At 42.7% G+C, this 13,714-nt stretch overlaps 1 protein-coding gene across 4 annotated transcripts in view; it reads left to right on the forward strand.

Moving 5' to 3' along the window:
• The window catches only part of DOCK9 (dedicator of cytokinesis 9), a 372,149-nt gene that overhangs the window by 312,672 nt on the left and 45,763 nt on the right, over window positions 1-13,714 (forward strand). For all 4 annotated transcript variants that reach the window (XM_006831980.1, XM_006831978.1, XM_006831981.1 and 1 more), the window contains exon 39: window positions 4,899-5,014. In XM_006831980.1, the coding sequence (XP_006832043.1) occupies window positions 4,899-5,014 (116 nt within the window). The remainder of the gene's footprint in view (window positions 1-4,898; window positions 5,015-13,714) is intronic.

Below are 13,714 nucleotides of genomic sequence, written 5' to 3' on the forward strand. Positions count from 1 at the left end.
AGGCAAACTTTACCTAACATTAAAGGGTGCAGTGGCTCCGTAGGATACGCACAGGACTGTGAGCCACAAGGTCGGTGGTATGAGGCTTTCTGCTCCCACAAAGATTGACAGCCTAGGAAACCCTATACAGGGGATGCTGTGAGTCAACGGTACTTAACAACAACAACAATGAAGGGCAAACAGGAGTTGTTCTTAACCAGGAACTAACTGCCTGTGTGCTCAAGATAGTAAATGAGATGTTCTTAAACCCACACTTCTTGATTCTCAGACATATGCTTGGTTCTGAGACATATTATTTGCAGCTTTGCTGGCACTTCTAAAATCCAGGTTCATTTATGTTGATTTATTCCAGATTAACTGGCTATGTTGGTTGGTCACTGATTGTTGTCCTCACAATTGAGGAAGTCTAGTACAGTGCTTATTTAGAATCAGTCATTTTTAATGTCTTTAAAGAGGACTTGTTTTGAAGGATCGTAGTCTTGGTGTGGCGCTGTAGGATAAAGCACTGGACCGCAAGGTCAGTTTGAACTTCAAGGTCAGCAGTCAGACTCACCAGCTGTACCTCCAAGACCCTATCCTATGAGTCGGAACCAACTCGATGGCGCTGAACAACAGCAACATGCGGAAACCAAGTGTCTTCATGCTTTTGGGGTTTATTGCCCTTCCTAAGTGCCATGTTTTAGACACAGCTAAACATTAGGCTGAGGTATTCTAAAAAGAGGGAAACAGATGGTATGAGATCTGTTTCCTCAGGAGTTAACTCTGAAATTAAGAGCATTTCCACAAGCCATTTTGAGTATGTTTGCTGTCTTCCTGGTTGAATGAAAAGGAAGAGAACAGATCGTGTAATATTTCCCTTGGAATATTATTCTTGTGCTCCGCTCTCCTTCAGAGCTACCTGTGAGGAAAACCTAGTTAGCAATAAAAATGAACTGAAGGGTGAACATTTTTTGTGAACTTTGCAGTCAGTCAACTGCATACCATGACTTACTGTACCTGGGAAATCAGGTCTCCTACATTTGGGCACCTTCTTTTAGCAAGAAGAGTCCATGTTGTTCAGCATTTCTGCTTTCTCATAAAATTTACTTTTTTACTGGGTCCATATGACATGCCAAAGAAAAATGAATTCTTCTTAAAAGTAAAAATTCTAATCAAGGCAGCTGTCAAAATAGCAGTGCCTGCTGTAAGAGTGTGTACCTGACCTACACTTCTGTCTAGAATGTTCTCTGACCTTCAGAAAAGGCCCATCTTCCACATCACTGGGGAGTGAGAGATAGTCTAGAGATGTAGTCAGCAGGATTAAATCAGGGACTCCTGATGTGGTGCTGTAGGATATGGATGAAAACTGCTAATCACAAGGTCGGCGGTTCAAACTCACCAGCCACTCCTTGGAAACCCTATACAGGGTTACTATGAGTCAGAGCTGATTCAATGGAACACAACAGCAACATTATTTATAAGCTAGAGTAAGTAAGTAATTGGAGTCCTGGTCTGCTCTCTAGGATAAGCACTGGACTACTAACTACAGGATCTGAGTTCAAATCCACCAGCCACTCCTCAGAAACCCTATATAGGGTTTCTATGAGTTGGCACAGGAAGACAGAGTAAGGTCATTTAGTTAGTGTAACAGACTAGTGACGATTGGGAAAATAGAATCTCATCTTCGTTGGCTGTTTTTGCTCTAAGTGTTTAAAAGCTTTTTGGTTTCAGAATATACCTCACATCTGAATGGCAGACGAGTGGAAACTGTAGATTTGAGCACTTCATCTAAGGATGCTGAAGCCATGCACAGTTTTAGAGGGTGGTACATTCAAGAAGTTCGGCCCCTGGGCTCTAGCCCAGCTAGGGTGCTGAGCCTCTGAGTCCACAGTGCAGGACAGCACTGCCCCCTGGTGGAAATCAGTGTGCTTGACATTGCATCCCTCACTTGCTGGGGTCAGAATTGGGTTAAGCTGTTTCCAAAATGTGGCTGACCCTTAATTTAAGAAATTGCTCTGTGTCTTAAGACCCTCTTTTTGGACTTCCCAGCTCTATTCGATTTCTTTTATGTTGGCCTTGGTGATCATTCTATAAAAATCCTCCCTGATGCATAGCTCTGTACCCAGGCTTTAAGACATGTGGTACCCGGCGAGGGTATTGTCCAAGCAGTCTCTGTGACTTGGAGCACCTCTTCATATGGCCAGTTCTTTTTAGGGAGTGAAAAAAACAACAAGGCCAGCTCAGAAATTCTGTTGAAACAGTGTAAGAAAAAGCAAGTAAAAAATTGTGACTAACAGGGCCATTTCTTCTGTATTCCTGTATGATTCAGATCAATTACCATTTGAATCTGCATCTGATTCTAAAGTCTTATTTCTGGTTCAAACTCAGCCCCAGATAAAGTTGATTTGGGGTAAATGGTAGCTCTCACTACAGGTCACCACTTTGGTTGGTCTAATCACAGGTATGGTAAGCAGTAGACCTCAAGGTTGGTTTGAATTGCAAGATCAGTGGTTCAAATTCACCAGCTGCTCCTCAGAAACCCTATACAGGGGACACTATGAGTTGGAACTGACTCAGTGGCGCTTAACAACACCACCACCCTGGATTGTGTTCACTCCAACAATTATATCACTCTATTTCTCTCTTTCATTGTCTCAACTTACCAAACCCACCTTCCCGAACAAAGTAAGGCCTAAGGCCTTGGCTTATAAAGGCGATGCAATTAGCATTTTAGAAAATGTCTTTCTTTCCTCTGGGAGATTTCATTACCCTCCCCCCCCCAAAAAAAAGAAAGAAATCTGAAAGCATTTGACCTAGCATGAGCCGCGTTATGTACCCTCACTAAAAAGAGATGTCGCTCACTGGGTGAAGATCATGTAATGCCCTAACACAGAACCTCACAGCCACCGTTTCAAAAGCAAAAAGCACACTTGGAAGAAAAAAACACATCATGGTGCTTGAATCGTATCCTAAAAAGTAATTTTGTAGCATTCAAACACTTCTTGCAGTTCTTAAGAAGTCATTCCGTAGGAGGAACATGTATTACAATCGTCATGATGTCATGCTAGTTCGTTTCTTATATGGTAATAATGAAGCCTTGGCTACAGTGGCCTAGGGAAGGCATTTTGGGGTGCAGATTCTGTTTGCATCCCATGATTGGTCTCAAGAAAATTCCATCAGCTCTCTGTTCTTCATTTTCCTGATCTACATTCAAAATGTCCTCCTCTCTGGAGTATTAAGACAGTTATCTAAATCCTGAGTGTTGATTTATTTTTGCTCCTGGGAGAAAGACATTACAGGGGTTTTTATTACACAGTCATGCACCACAGAAAGTCCTTTAGGATGTTTTATGACTGCATATACCGATGCGATCCCAAACTCCATAAAACCTATTACATTAAATTTTTGAGGTACTTAACAATGGCTCAGAATAACAAATGGGCAATACTCTGTGAGCATCAAAATACGATTTCTGGATTGTTAGCAATGTTTTAGTGTATCTGGAAGTCTTTCATTCATGTTTTTTATGTGTAGAAAGATGCACTAAAGACATACTAAGTTTGATTGATATAGCTACAAATCATACTTAACTGTTAAGATTTACAAAGAAACTCAATTTACAGACAGATTTAGGAAAAGAACTTATTCGGAATCCAGGAACCGCCTATATATAACCCACTGTCCACACAAAGTCCACTTTTGTATAACATCCTATTTCTTAGACTGTATTGTGGACATTAAGTGGTGCATGACTCTTCTGCCATCTTTCTTTGTCATCTAGATGGAGACTGTAATAACATCTTTGCATCCCTGTATGAATTTCTGCTCCTGCGTTACCATTTTATAATATCTCTAATTTCATACCAGACTGCATTTTATGTTAGTACTAAATTGATACTGCAGCAACATGAAGACATCAGTTCTTATTTAAATTATGTGTGATTCAGCTACATTTAAATGACAGACTCTTAAAGTCCTTTCCTTTTCTTAAAACATTTCTTTCAGAAGTAGTGGCTGTTTTGCTTTCCATTACAGCAGTTAGAATGTTGTTGGCCACACAGTCAGCTCTTGATTATACCAGTCTGTAGCTTTTGACTTAACACCTACATAATGCCACTAAGTACCATGCACTATTCCAAGGGCTTCACAAATATTAACGCTTTTAATTTTCACCACAACCTTTTGAGATAGATTACTGTTATCAGGCCCATTTTACAGATGAGGAAACTGAAGTCTGACTGGTCGAGTAACTTGCCCAAGGTCACTTGGATAGAAAGTGGCGGAACAGGCTTCAGGGACCAGCAGCCTGACCCTGGGGCTCATCCTGCTGCTGTTTCAACATGGGAAGCTGTAGAAGTCTCAACTGCCTTCTCCACTCCATTTCTTCACGTCCTGATAGCGGAACCAGGCACTGTAGCTGAGCTGATGGATTTCTGCCTAGATGCACACTTCAGCTCCACGGTCTGCTGTCTGTGTGAATTTAGACAATTGCTTAACCTTTCTATGTCCTGTTTCCTCATCTGTAAAAAAAAGGGCTTAATAATGTCCATACCTCACGGGGCTATTGAGGGATCAGATGAGACAAGAACACATGTAACGTTCATCAAATTGTAGCTAACACATCTCAGCAGTGGGTGCCCATTTGTGGTGATCCCATGTGTTACAGAGTACAACTGCTCCGTAGCCAGCACATAATTAATGTGTGCTGGTATTATGTCCTTTTCAGAGATGAAAAGAGTTATAATTGAATAGAAACATTACTAATATCCATACACACACACATACGCAAAGGGAAATGGGGTGACACAGGCCCAAAGTAGGCCTTCTCTGCATAATCAAAAGTTGACTGTGGCTACCCTGCCCACCAGCCCTTCTATCTGATGCTATTTGGCAGTAATTGTGTCTTATAATTCCTGCAGGTTACGGTCATTCAGACGCGGATGTTCTTCACCAGTCCTTACTAGAAGCCAACATTGCTACTGAGGTTTGCCTTACGGCTCTCGACACACTCTCTCTGTTTACGTTGGCATTTAAGGTTCGTATGGAACAAGCTATGAATGGTCTGATTTTTGCCTTTTACATTTATTTTGCTTATTTAATTCAACCAGCAAGAGGAACGTAACCATGTTGTAGTTTTCTTAGCAACTGCTTAGCCCATATAAGGAAGCTATTAATCCGTAAACACCTTTAATGAAATCATTTCATAGATAGTGATTTGAAGGTCCTGAAATATAATGACGCTTAACTGGTGAAGTCCTGGTGTGGCACTGTAGGATAAGCACTGGACTGCTAACCACAAGGTTGATGGTTCAAGCCCACCATCTGCTCCTTGGAAACCCTATACAGGGTCATCAACTGACTGAAAGACACTTAACAACAACTGGTTGGTGTGTGTTGCGTCCTTGGAAGTGATGGAAACATGTCTCGGGAGGCTGTGAACTCTTCACTAAGAGGCAGTATTTACCAAGAGACAAATGGGAGGGTTCAGATAGAACATCTTTAAACAAATGCATGTGTTGTAACACTTGAAATTAAATATCTACATAGAAAGGAACAGTAAGTCCAAATACTTTCCTGTTTAATTTTTTTCTGCTCCTAAATTAAATGGAAAAAACATTTCAGGGTTAGAAAGTAGAATATTTTTTGTCTTGTTGAGTTTGGGAAAGTGGTGTTCAAGTAGGTATGGATGGCTTCTTTGGCTGATGTCTCATTTTCGGAACCCTAACCCTTTCCATTCTTGCTAAATGACTACCTACAATTCCAGGATAGAAAGGGGAAATTGCATTAGTGGTCCTTTAATTAGTATGTTTAATCCTGAGAATATTTTGGAAAACTAACAGCATTCTCTGCTTTCCTGTTCTCTAAAGTGAGCTCTTTAGCAGAGTAAAGCGGATTGCCCCGACATCATGTCACTTCACCTGTGCCCTTCATGGAGCCTGGTGACATAGGGCTGCTAACTACAAGGTCAACAGTTTGAACCCACTAGCCGCTCTGTAGGAGAAAGCTGAGACTTTCTGCTCCCAGAAAGATTTATAGCCTCGGAAACTCTATATAGCGTCGCTATGAGTTAAAGCCACTTAACAGCATACAGCACATCGCCTTCTCAGCAGCCCTGCCACTCCTGCCTCTCTGAAACATAACTAGGAACCCACTTGGCAGGTGGGGAAATGAAGACCCACATACAGGGAGTATGGGCACCACGGTGGTTTCTTACCAGGAGCCTCTACTAGGCTTCTCCAAGTGTAATCTCCGGCAGTAGCCGCGGCTCCTGAAAACTAGTTAGAAATGCAAATTCTCAGTCCCCACCCCAGCCCTACACACTGTGCCACTCTGGGGCTGAGACCCAGATGCTCTGTTTGGAGAACCATGCTTGGAACCCCTTCCAATCTTCTTTAGAATCTTTCTAGCTAAAAATTCTTTTGCAAACAGTGAAGTATTTGAATATGAACACACTGCTATCAGGGGGGCCTGGTGGCACCGTGTGTTCAGCATTGGGCTCCTAACTAAAAAGTCAGCAGTTCAAATCCATCAGCTCCTCCAAGGAAGCAAGATGAGAAACCCTTTGGGGCAGCTCTGCTCTGTCCTCTAGGGTCGCTTTAAGCCAGAATCCGTTGATGGGTTTGGGTTTAGTTTTGGTTTCGGTTTCATACCTATATCAGTGAGTCCTGGTGTAGCATTGTGGATTCATTAACTGGACGGCAAAGTCGCGTTGAACCATAAGGTCGGTAGTTCAAGCTCACCAGCCGCTCCTGGGAAACCCTATACAGGGTCGCCATGGGTCAGAACCAACTGGATGGCACTTAACAAGTTCAGAACAGTGGTGAGAACATTTCTCCCACACTGCCTGTTCCTCGCCAGCCAGGTAAATAAGGACAGGACAGAGGAGGTACTGACACGTGGGGTGGAGAACCAGTGGTGTCCTGTAGTTCTTACTTTACCCCTTTAGGGTCCTGGCCTGATAGGGAGATAACAGTGTTTGCCAAGGCTCCCAGATCTCCCCGGGTCTGGTCAGCAGATTGGGTTGGACTCCCAAGAAAAACAAGGTGGTTTCTAATAAAAGCTCATTTATTGTCTGACTGTCCTTGGGAATGTCACTTACTATCTCTGAGTTTAGTGGTGTTGTTGCTGTGTGGAGTTGGTTCCAACTCATAGAGACCCTGTTCAGGGTTTCTGAGGCTGTAAATCTTTACGGGAACAGAAAGCCTCATCTTTCTCCTGCAGAAGAGCTGGTAGTTTCTAACTGCTGACCGTGAGATTAGCAGCCCGATTCACAACCACTATGCTACCAGAGCTCTTGATCTCTGAGTTTAAGATTCCTCATTTGTAAGACTGGAAAATGTAATGCTGTTGGGAGCTTTAAATGAGGTAATTCTTGAAAGGGCCAGCCAGATTGCAGACATCAGAGTCCCGTACATCTGGAGGATGATGTGTGGAGCTGGCATTGCCAGCTTCATCGTCAGCCAGGTGTTCAGCCTTGGGCTGGCTCTGCATGATCTCTTGAAGTCCTGATTACCTTACTTAGAACCTGTGATTGTGCTGACCCTGTAAGGTTGTTGAAGGAGCTTTGGTAGCATAGTGGTTATGAATCTGGCTGCGAACCGCAAGGTCAGCAGTGTGAAACTACCAGCTGTTCCACGGTAGAAAGATGAGCCTTTCTGCTCCCATAAAAATTTGCAGCCTCGGAAACCCTGTACAGGGTCGCTATGAATGGGAACCGACTCCACAGCACATTACCACCATAAGGTTATTGTGTGAATAGAGTCCTAGTGTGATGCTGGTGTGACCTTGCTAACCACAAGGTCAGAGGTTCAAACCCATCAGCTACTCCTCAAAAAGCCTGTACAAGGTTGTTATGAGTCAGAACTAACTTGATGACATTTAACAACGACCTGCAAAAAATAAATAAATAAATCCCACCTACCCCATGTCTAGCACATAATAGGCATTCGATTGTAGATTTTATCTTAGCAATCACCACTCACCTGTGTCCATGCCTCCCTGGGCCTGTGACCTCCTGAGACAGTAAGAGAGGTTTATAGCTCTAGAGCTGAGGTGATCTCGTGTTCCGTTCTGTATACAGAAGAGGAGCCCGGGTCATGCAGTGGTGAAGCACTTGGCTGCTAATCAAAAGGTTGACAGTTCAAATCCAACAGCAGCTCTGTGGGAGCAAAGATAAGGCAGTGTGCTTCTATAAAGATGTATAGCTTTGAAAAATGATGTGGGCAGTTCTAGTTTATTCTCTAGGGTCACTATTGGTCAGAATTGAAGTGGTAGCTGTAGGCTTAGGGTTTGATGCTCTGCACCTTATAAAGAAGCAGGGATGTAGGGAAACTGTTAGGGTGCACTCAGGCATTAACGGTACCCTACCAAGCGGTAGGCCCACCTGGCCTGGATCCACAGTGGATGAGACACAGCGGTTCAGCAACAACAGGGCTCATCCTTGGCATATATGTACTGTGCAGAGGCACCCATTGGAGGTTACCGGGAAAACAAAATCATGACCTTAAGTTTGCTGTCATCATGCTGTTTAGAAAAGTTATCTTCCACAGATCGAGCCCTGTCATTACGGACTTTCTCAGTTGACACCACATCTGTTAAGTTGCCAGGGCAACCAAGAAAACAGTTTCGTAATAGGATGCTTTGGTTTTGTTTGTTAAGTGCTGTTAAGTCAGTTCTGACTCATGGCAGCCCTATGTACAATAGAACGAAACACTGCCCAGTCCTGATAGGATGCAATCCTGGAAGAGATTTAATCCCTGCATTTCCTCTTCTGTTATTACTTATTATATTAGCTTCCTGCTATTTATTGAGTGCCTTCTGGGATCAGGCAATGATTTTCACAACGACCTTACTTTTTGTTGTTAAATGCGGCATTTAGTCAGGTCGGTTCCAATCAGTTCCCACTCATAGCAACCTTCTATAGGGTTTCTGAGGAGCTGCTGGTGAGTTTGAACCACCAACACTGAAGTTTAAACAAACTTTGTGGTCCAGTGAATTATCCTGCAGCGCTACACCAGGAGTCCAACCTGTGTAGTGTCTAAGTCCCCATTATGCAGATGAGGAAAACTGAGGCTGAGACAGGTTAGGAAATCTCTAAACTTCTAGACAACTGACCTTGTTCTTCACTAAGCAGCCATGTCTGTGTTGTGTGGTTGGGGGGGGGGAAGGAGAGTGTTCAGTTTAGTGAATATAAAGGTGATGGAATGATCAGTGTCTCGTTAAGAGGAAACAGTATCCAAGGTTATATATCTGATGCCACGTACTATGCTGGCTACTGTTGGTTATTTAGTATATAAAAGGCCATGTTTTATAAACTTAGGATAGATCGCATGAAGAAAAATAGTTATTTGACTGTTGGTTACGAATCGGGCTGCGAACTGCAAGGTCAGCAGTTCAAAACTACCAGCTGTTCCGTGGGAGAAACATGAGGCTTTCTGCTCCCATAAAGATTTACAGCCTCAGAAACCCTGTACAGGGTCGCTATGAGTCAGAACCAACTCCACGGCACATCACAACAACACAACTGTTAACACAATCCCAAAGCAATGTTGGCCTTTAAATATTTTGTATGATTGTTCATGTGTTCGCTGATTTAACCTAAACATGTATTGGTAGCATTTCCTGTTCTCAGTGTGGTCTGTATTATGAGACAAATCCATAATCAGTAAGGAACGATGTAAATTAAAAAGCTGGGTAGCATATGGGTCATTGGAGTGAGAACCGTTGCTAGGAAGTGTGGAATCTGGTTTATAAACAGTGCAGCCCATCTGCACGACACGTTAGGGTTCAGTCAACTTAGTGATGGGTAAACATCTGCAGCCGGGATAGCTTTTCTCTAACGTGAATATTTAAAGTCATTTTAAAATCAGAGCGTAAATAAAATTAAATGTCATATGTAGCGCTGTAGGATAATCACTCAACTGCAAGGTTGGTTTGAACCCCAAGGTCAGAGGTTCAAACTCACCAGCTGCTCTTCAGAAACCCAATACACAGGGTCTCTGTGAGTTGGAACCGACTTGACAGCACTTAACAACAATGGCCTAGTTAAAGACTTAGCTATTTTAAATAACATTGTTCCAAAGATCTCATTTGGGCACCTGAGGTGTACATTTCTCTTTTCCTGTGTTCCTGGGTTTTGAACACATGGGTGGGCTCATTCCCTAAAAGGCTGCAGTCCCTAGGTCAAGACCTTTAATAGACGTGTTGAAACAGACATACACACACACTTCATTCCTAGGGAGCGATTCGTGTCCTGTTCTCCATGTTATTGCTAGAAATAAATCATGCTTTTCATAATGATTCTAATGTCTCTTTCTGTTTGCTGAATGAACATATCCTATCTTGAAAAACAGAGACAGTGAAATAAAAGCATTGTGTTCTCTGCAGTTCATTCTTGGTTTTCCCTTGTAGACCCTGGTAGCACAGCGGGTTAAGTGTTGGGCTGCTAACTGCAGGGTCAGCAGTTCAAACCACCAGCCACTCCGTGGGAGAAAGATGAGCAATCCATAAAACTTACTCTGTGACATAGTTCCACTGTGCCCTCCAGGGGTCCCAAGAGTCAGAATGACTCGGTGGCAATGAATTAGACCTTTCTGAGTATTCAGTGTTGTGTGTTGTTTTGTTTTTTAATGGATATTCCTATTCGAACAGAGAGAGGGAAGGAATTGATTGGCAAACAAAGAAAGGCAGTGAGTAAAGTAGAGTGTGCCCAGGATGAACGGTCTATTCTGAAAGAGGGAACATTTTAAATAAGAGCGTATTTACAGTGTCACATGAATGAGCTTTCATTTCATTCTTGCCAAGTGGGTTTTGATGTCAGAACCCAGAAGGATTACATTTTGAAAACGAGAAGCAAAAACCCTGACCAGAGAGGGTGAGAGGAGGGAAAATTTACCTTAGGAAGTAAGAACAGGGAGACTGGGGCCAATTCCAACAGCAACATTGGACTCTTGGTAATTTTTGTGTGAATATTCTCTTCTGGACTCCATCAAAGGATGCTGGGAAAATAAATGTCCACTGTTAGAGTCACCCAAAACTTAACAGATAAAAGATTAGCATCGTGAAGGCTGTCGTTCATGACGACCTTGTGTGTGCTGTGCTCCAAAGGATTTTCAGTGGCTGGTGGCGGTTAAATGCTGTCGAGTAGGTTCTGACTCATAGCAACCCTGTGTAGGGTTTCTGAGGAGCAGCTGGTGGTTTGAACCGCTGACCTTGTGGTTAGTAATCTAGTGTTTATCCTGTAACATCACACCAGGACTCCATGGCTGGTAGTTCAGGGGTAAGCCACCAGGCCTTCCTCTCAAGAAGCCGCAGGGTGGACTTGAACCTCCCATCTTTAGGCTAGCAGCTGAGCAAGTTTAACATCTGCACCGCTCAGGGACCACAACCAAAGTGTAATCTAACGATAGTAACAAAAGTCAGCGTGAAAAGCTGTCTTTCCACGTGTGCTTTCTGGGAGAAGTAGTGTTTTAGACAGTAAGACCTAAGCAGCTCTCTAACATTAGAATTTTTTTGGGGGTGGGGGGTGGGTTTTGATGAACAGGTGCTTATGGCTAAGAATTATCTACCTTTAATAAAGTCACATTTTCTGCTCATGAAATTCCTGCTTTCACATGATGGAATTTAGTACCCCACATCACTGTTTCGTGACATTTCATAAAGATCACTGTGAATCCCACAGCTTCACCACCGTGAATATATGTGAGAACCACTGGACTTAAAAAAACAACTAAAACTTATTCCTTGAGTAAAAAAAAAAACCTCCAACTATAAGATGAGGTAACTCTTGCTCTGACAGTATTACTGTAGCCACAGTTTGTTATTTGACGCAATTACTTGGACATCAAGTTTTGTTTCTTTGTTCAGTTGCCCAAATTATAAAGTTGTTTTGAGATACCCTTAGACTCTTGACATTTTCTGTTCCCATCATCATTCCCTCCTGTGCAGAATGTACTTTCATGCTCTTTCCCAAACAACCCCTCTCATTTAAAGCAGGTTTGTGTGTATTTGACGCACATGGAGACAGGCTGGCTCCGTGCTGGTTTCTGGCTGTGCTATCCTCTGTAAACTCTGTATATTCAGCAATTAATGTAAAATTTCCACCAACCAGGCGTACAGAGTGTTTAATTAGTGTGACTTACTACTGAGGAAATCTCAACGAATTTAAGAAGCAGTAAAAAGTAAATAAATGGGAAGCATTTAATTGCCCTCTAGACTTCGTTCTCTGAAGTAAAATTCATGAAGTGTTTAAATACTAGCAGCTGCCACATACGGAGTTCGATTAAATATATGTCAGAAATTGTCTGTGATTTGTCTCAAGTTCATGCCTCAGTGTAGCTGTGCAGGGTCAGTGCCCCATTGTACAGTGGAGTCTCTGCTTATTAACCATGCATCAAAGTCTGTTTCCGAACATACCACACTACCTGCTTACTCAAAGATTGGAAGAGTGCCTTACCCACTGGTATTAAGTCAAGTCCAACTCATAGTGACCCTGAACAGGGTTTCCAAGACTTTACGGGAACAGAAAGCCTTATTTTTCTCTCATGGAGCAGTTGGTGGGTTTGAACTGCTGATCTTGCAGTAAACAGTCCACTTCTGATCCTACAGCACCACCTTAGCTAGCCTGAAACACAAAGTTTTTTGTGTTTCACCTCACCTTTTGAGTGTCTGCTTCTTATACTTCATTTCAGTATTTTCTCCCCACTCTTTAACTTGCTAACACCTGTCATGCTATGTTATCATTGGAGTTACGAAGATGCTGTAAACGTCACCTGTCAGCTGGTGGTGTGCAGGGAAAAATAAAGAAGGTTTAGCAGTCCTAAAGGACGGTACGGAGTCTTTAGAATGTTGTTGTTGTTGTTGAGTGCTGTCGAGTTGGTTCCAACTCATAGTGACCCTGTATAGGGTTTACAAGGAGCAGCTGGTGAGTTTGAACCACTGAGCTTGTGGTTCAAACCGACCTTATGGTCCAGTGTATTATCCCACTGTGCCACACCAGGACTCCAAGGTAGATGAGTGGACCCCTGGATACTTTCAATTATATTTGAGATTGCTGGGAAGTTTTATAATTAGTTCTTCCTCCCTTAATAGAGATTAACTCTGCAGAGCCATGAGTACTTAACACTGTGCCACTAATGAAAGGAAATCTGACCTAAGAACATTTCTCTACCAGAGCTGTGTAGCACCATCCTGTGGGCCCTCTGCTGAAAGGTCTCAAACAATGCCTTTTTAGTTGTATCCTCCAGTCTTCTAGATGTAGGACCGCCCTGTATCATCCCTCTGTGAATGTGAACTATCTTGTACCTGCTTTATGACATGTAATAGTAACTGTGCAATAGCAGAGCTGTTTTAATGATGGTATTCTAGGATGTTTTCTTTCCAGATGATGAGTGAGAAGCTAATTTTTAAAAAATGATGTCCGGAACCACAACAGTAACAGCACTTTGCTGGTTTCAGAGGTTTTGTTTGATGTTTTTCCTTCTCTTTCTAATGGAGCATGCTGCATGGCTCTGTGATTTTGTTCAGATGACGGCAGAACCTGGAAAACCTGTTGCACTCCATAACACTGCGATTGGTCTTTTTATATAAATATATATATACACACACACATATATAAACAGATATATATGTTGCTGGTATGTGCTGTGGAGTCAGTTCTGACTCATAGCAACCCTGTACAGGGTTTCTGAGGCTGTAAATCTTTACGGGAGCAGAAAGCCTCATCTTTCTCCTGTGG

The sequence above is a fragment of the Chrysochloris asiatica genome, unplaced genomic scaffold (genome assembly GCF_000296735.1).
Source record: "Chrysochloris asiatica unplaced genomic scaffold, ChrAsi1.0 scaffold00005, whole genome shotgun sequence".
Taxonomy (NCBI): domain Eukaryota; kingdom Metazoa; phylum Chordata; class Mammalia; order Afrosoricida; family Chrysochloridae; genus Chrysochloris; species Chrysochloris asiatica.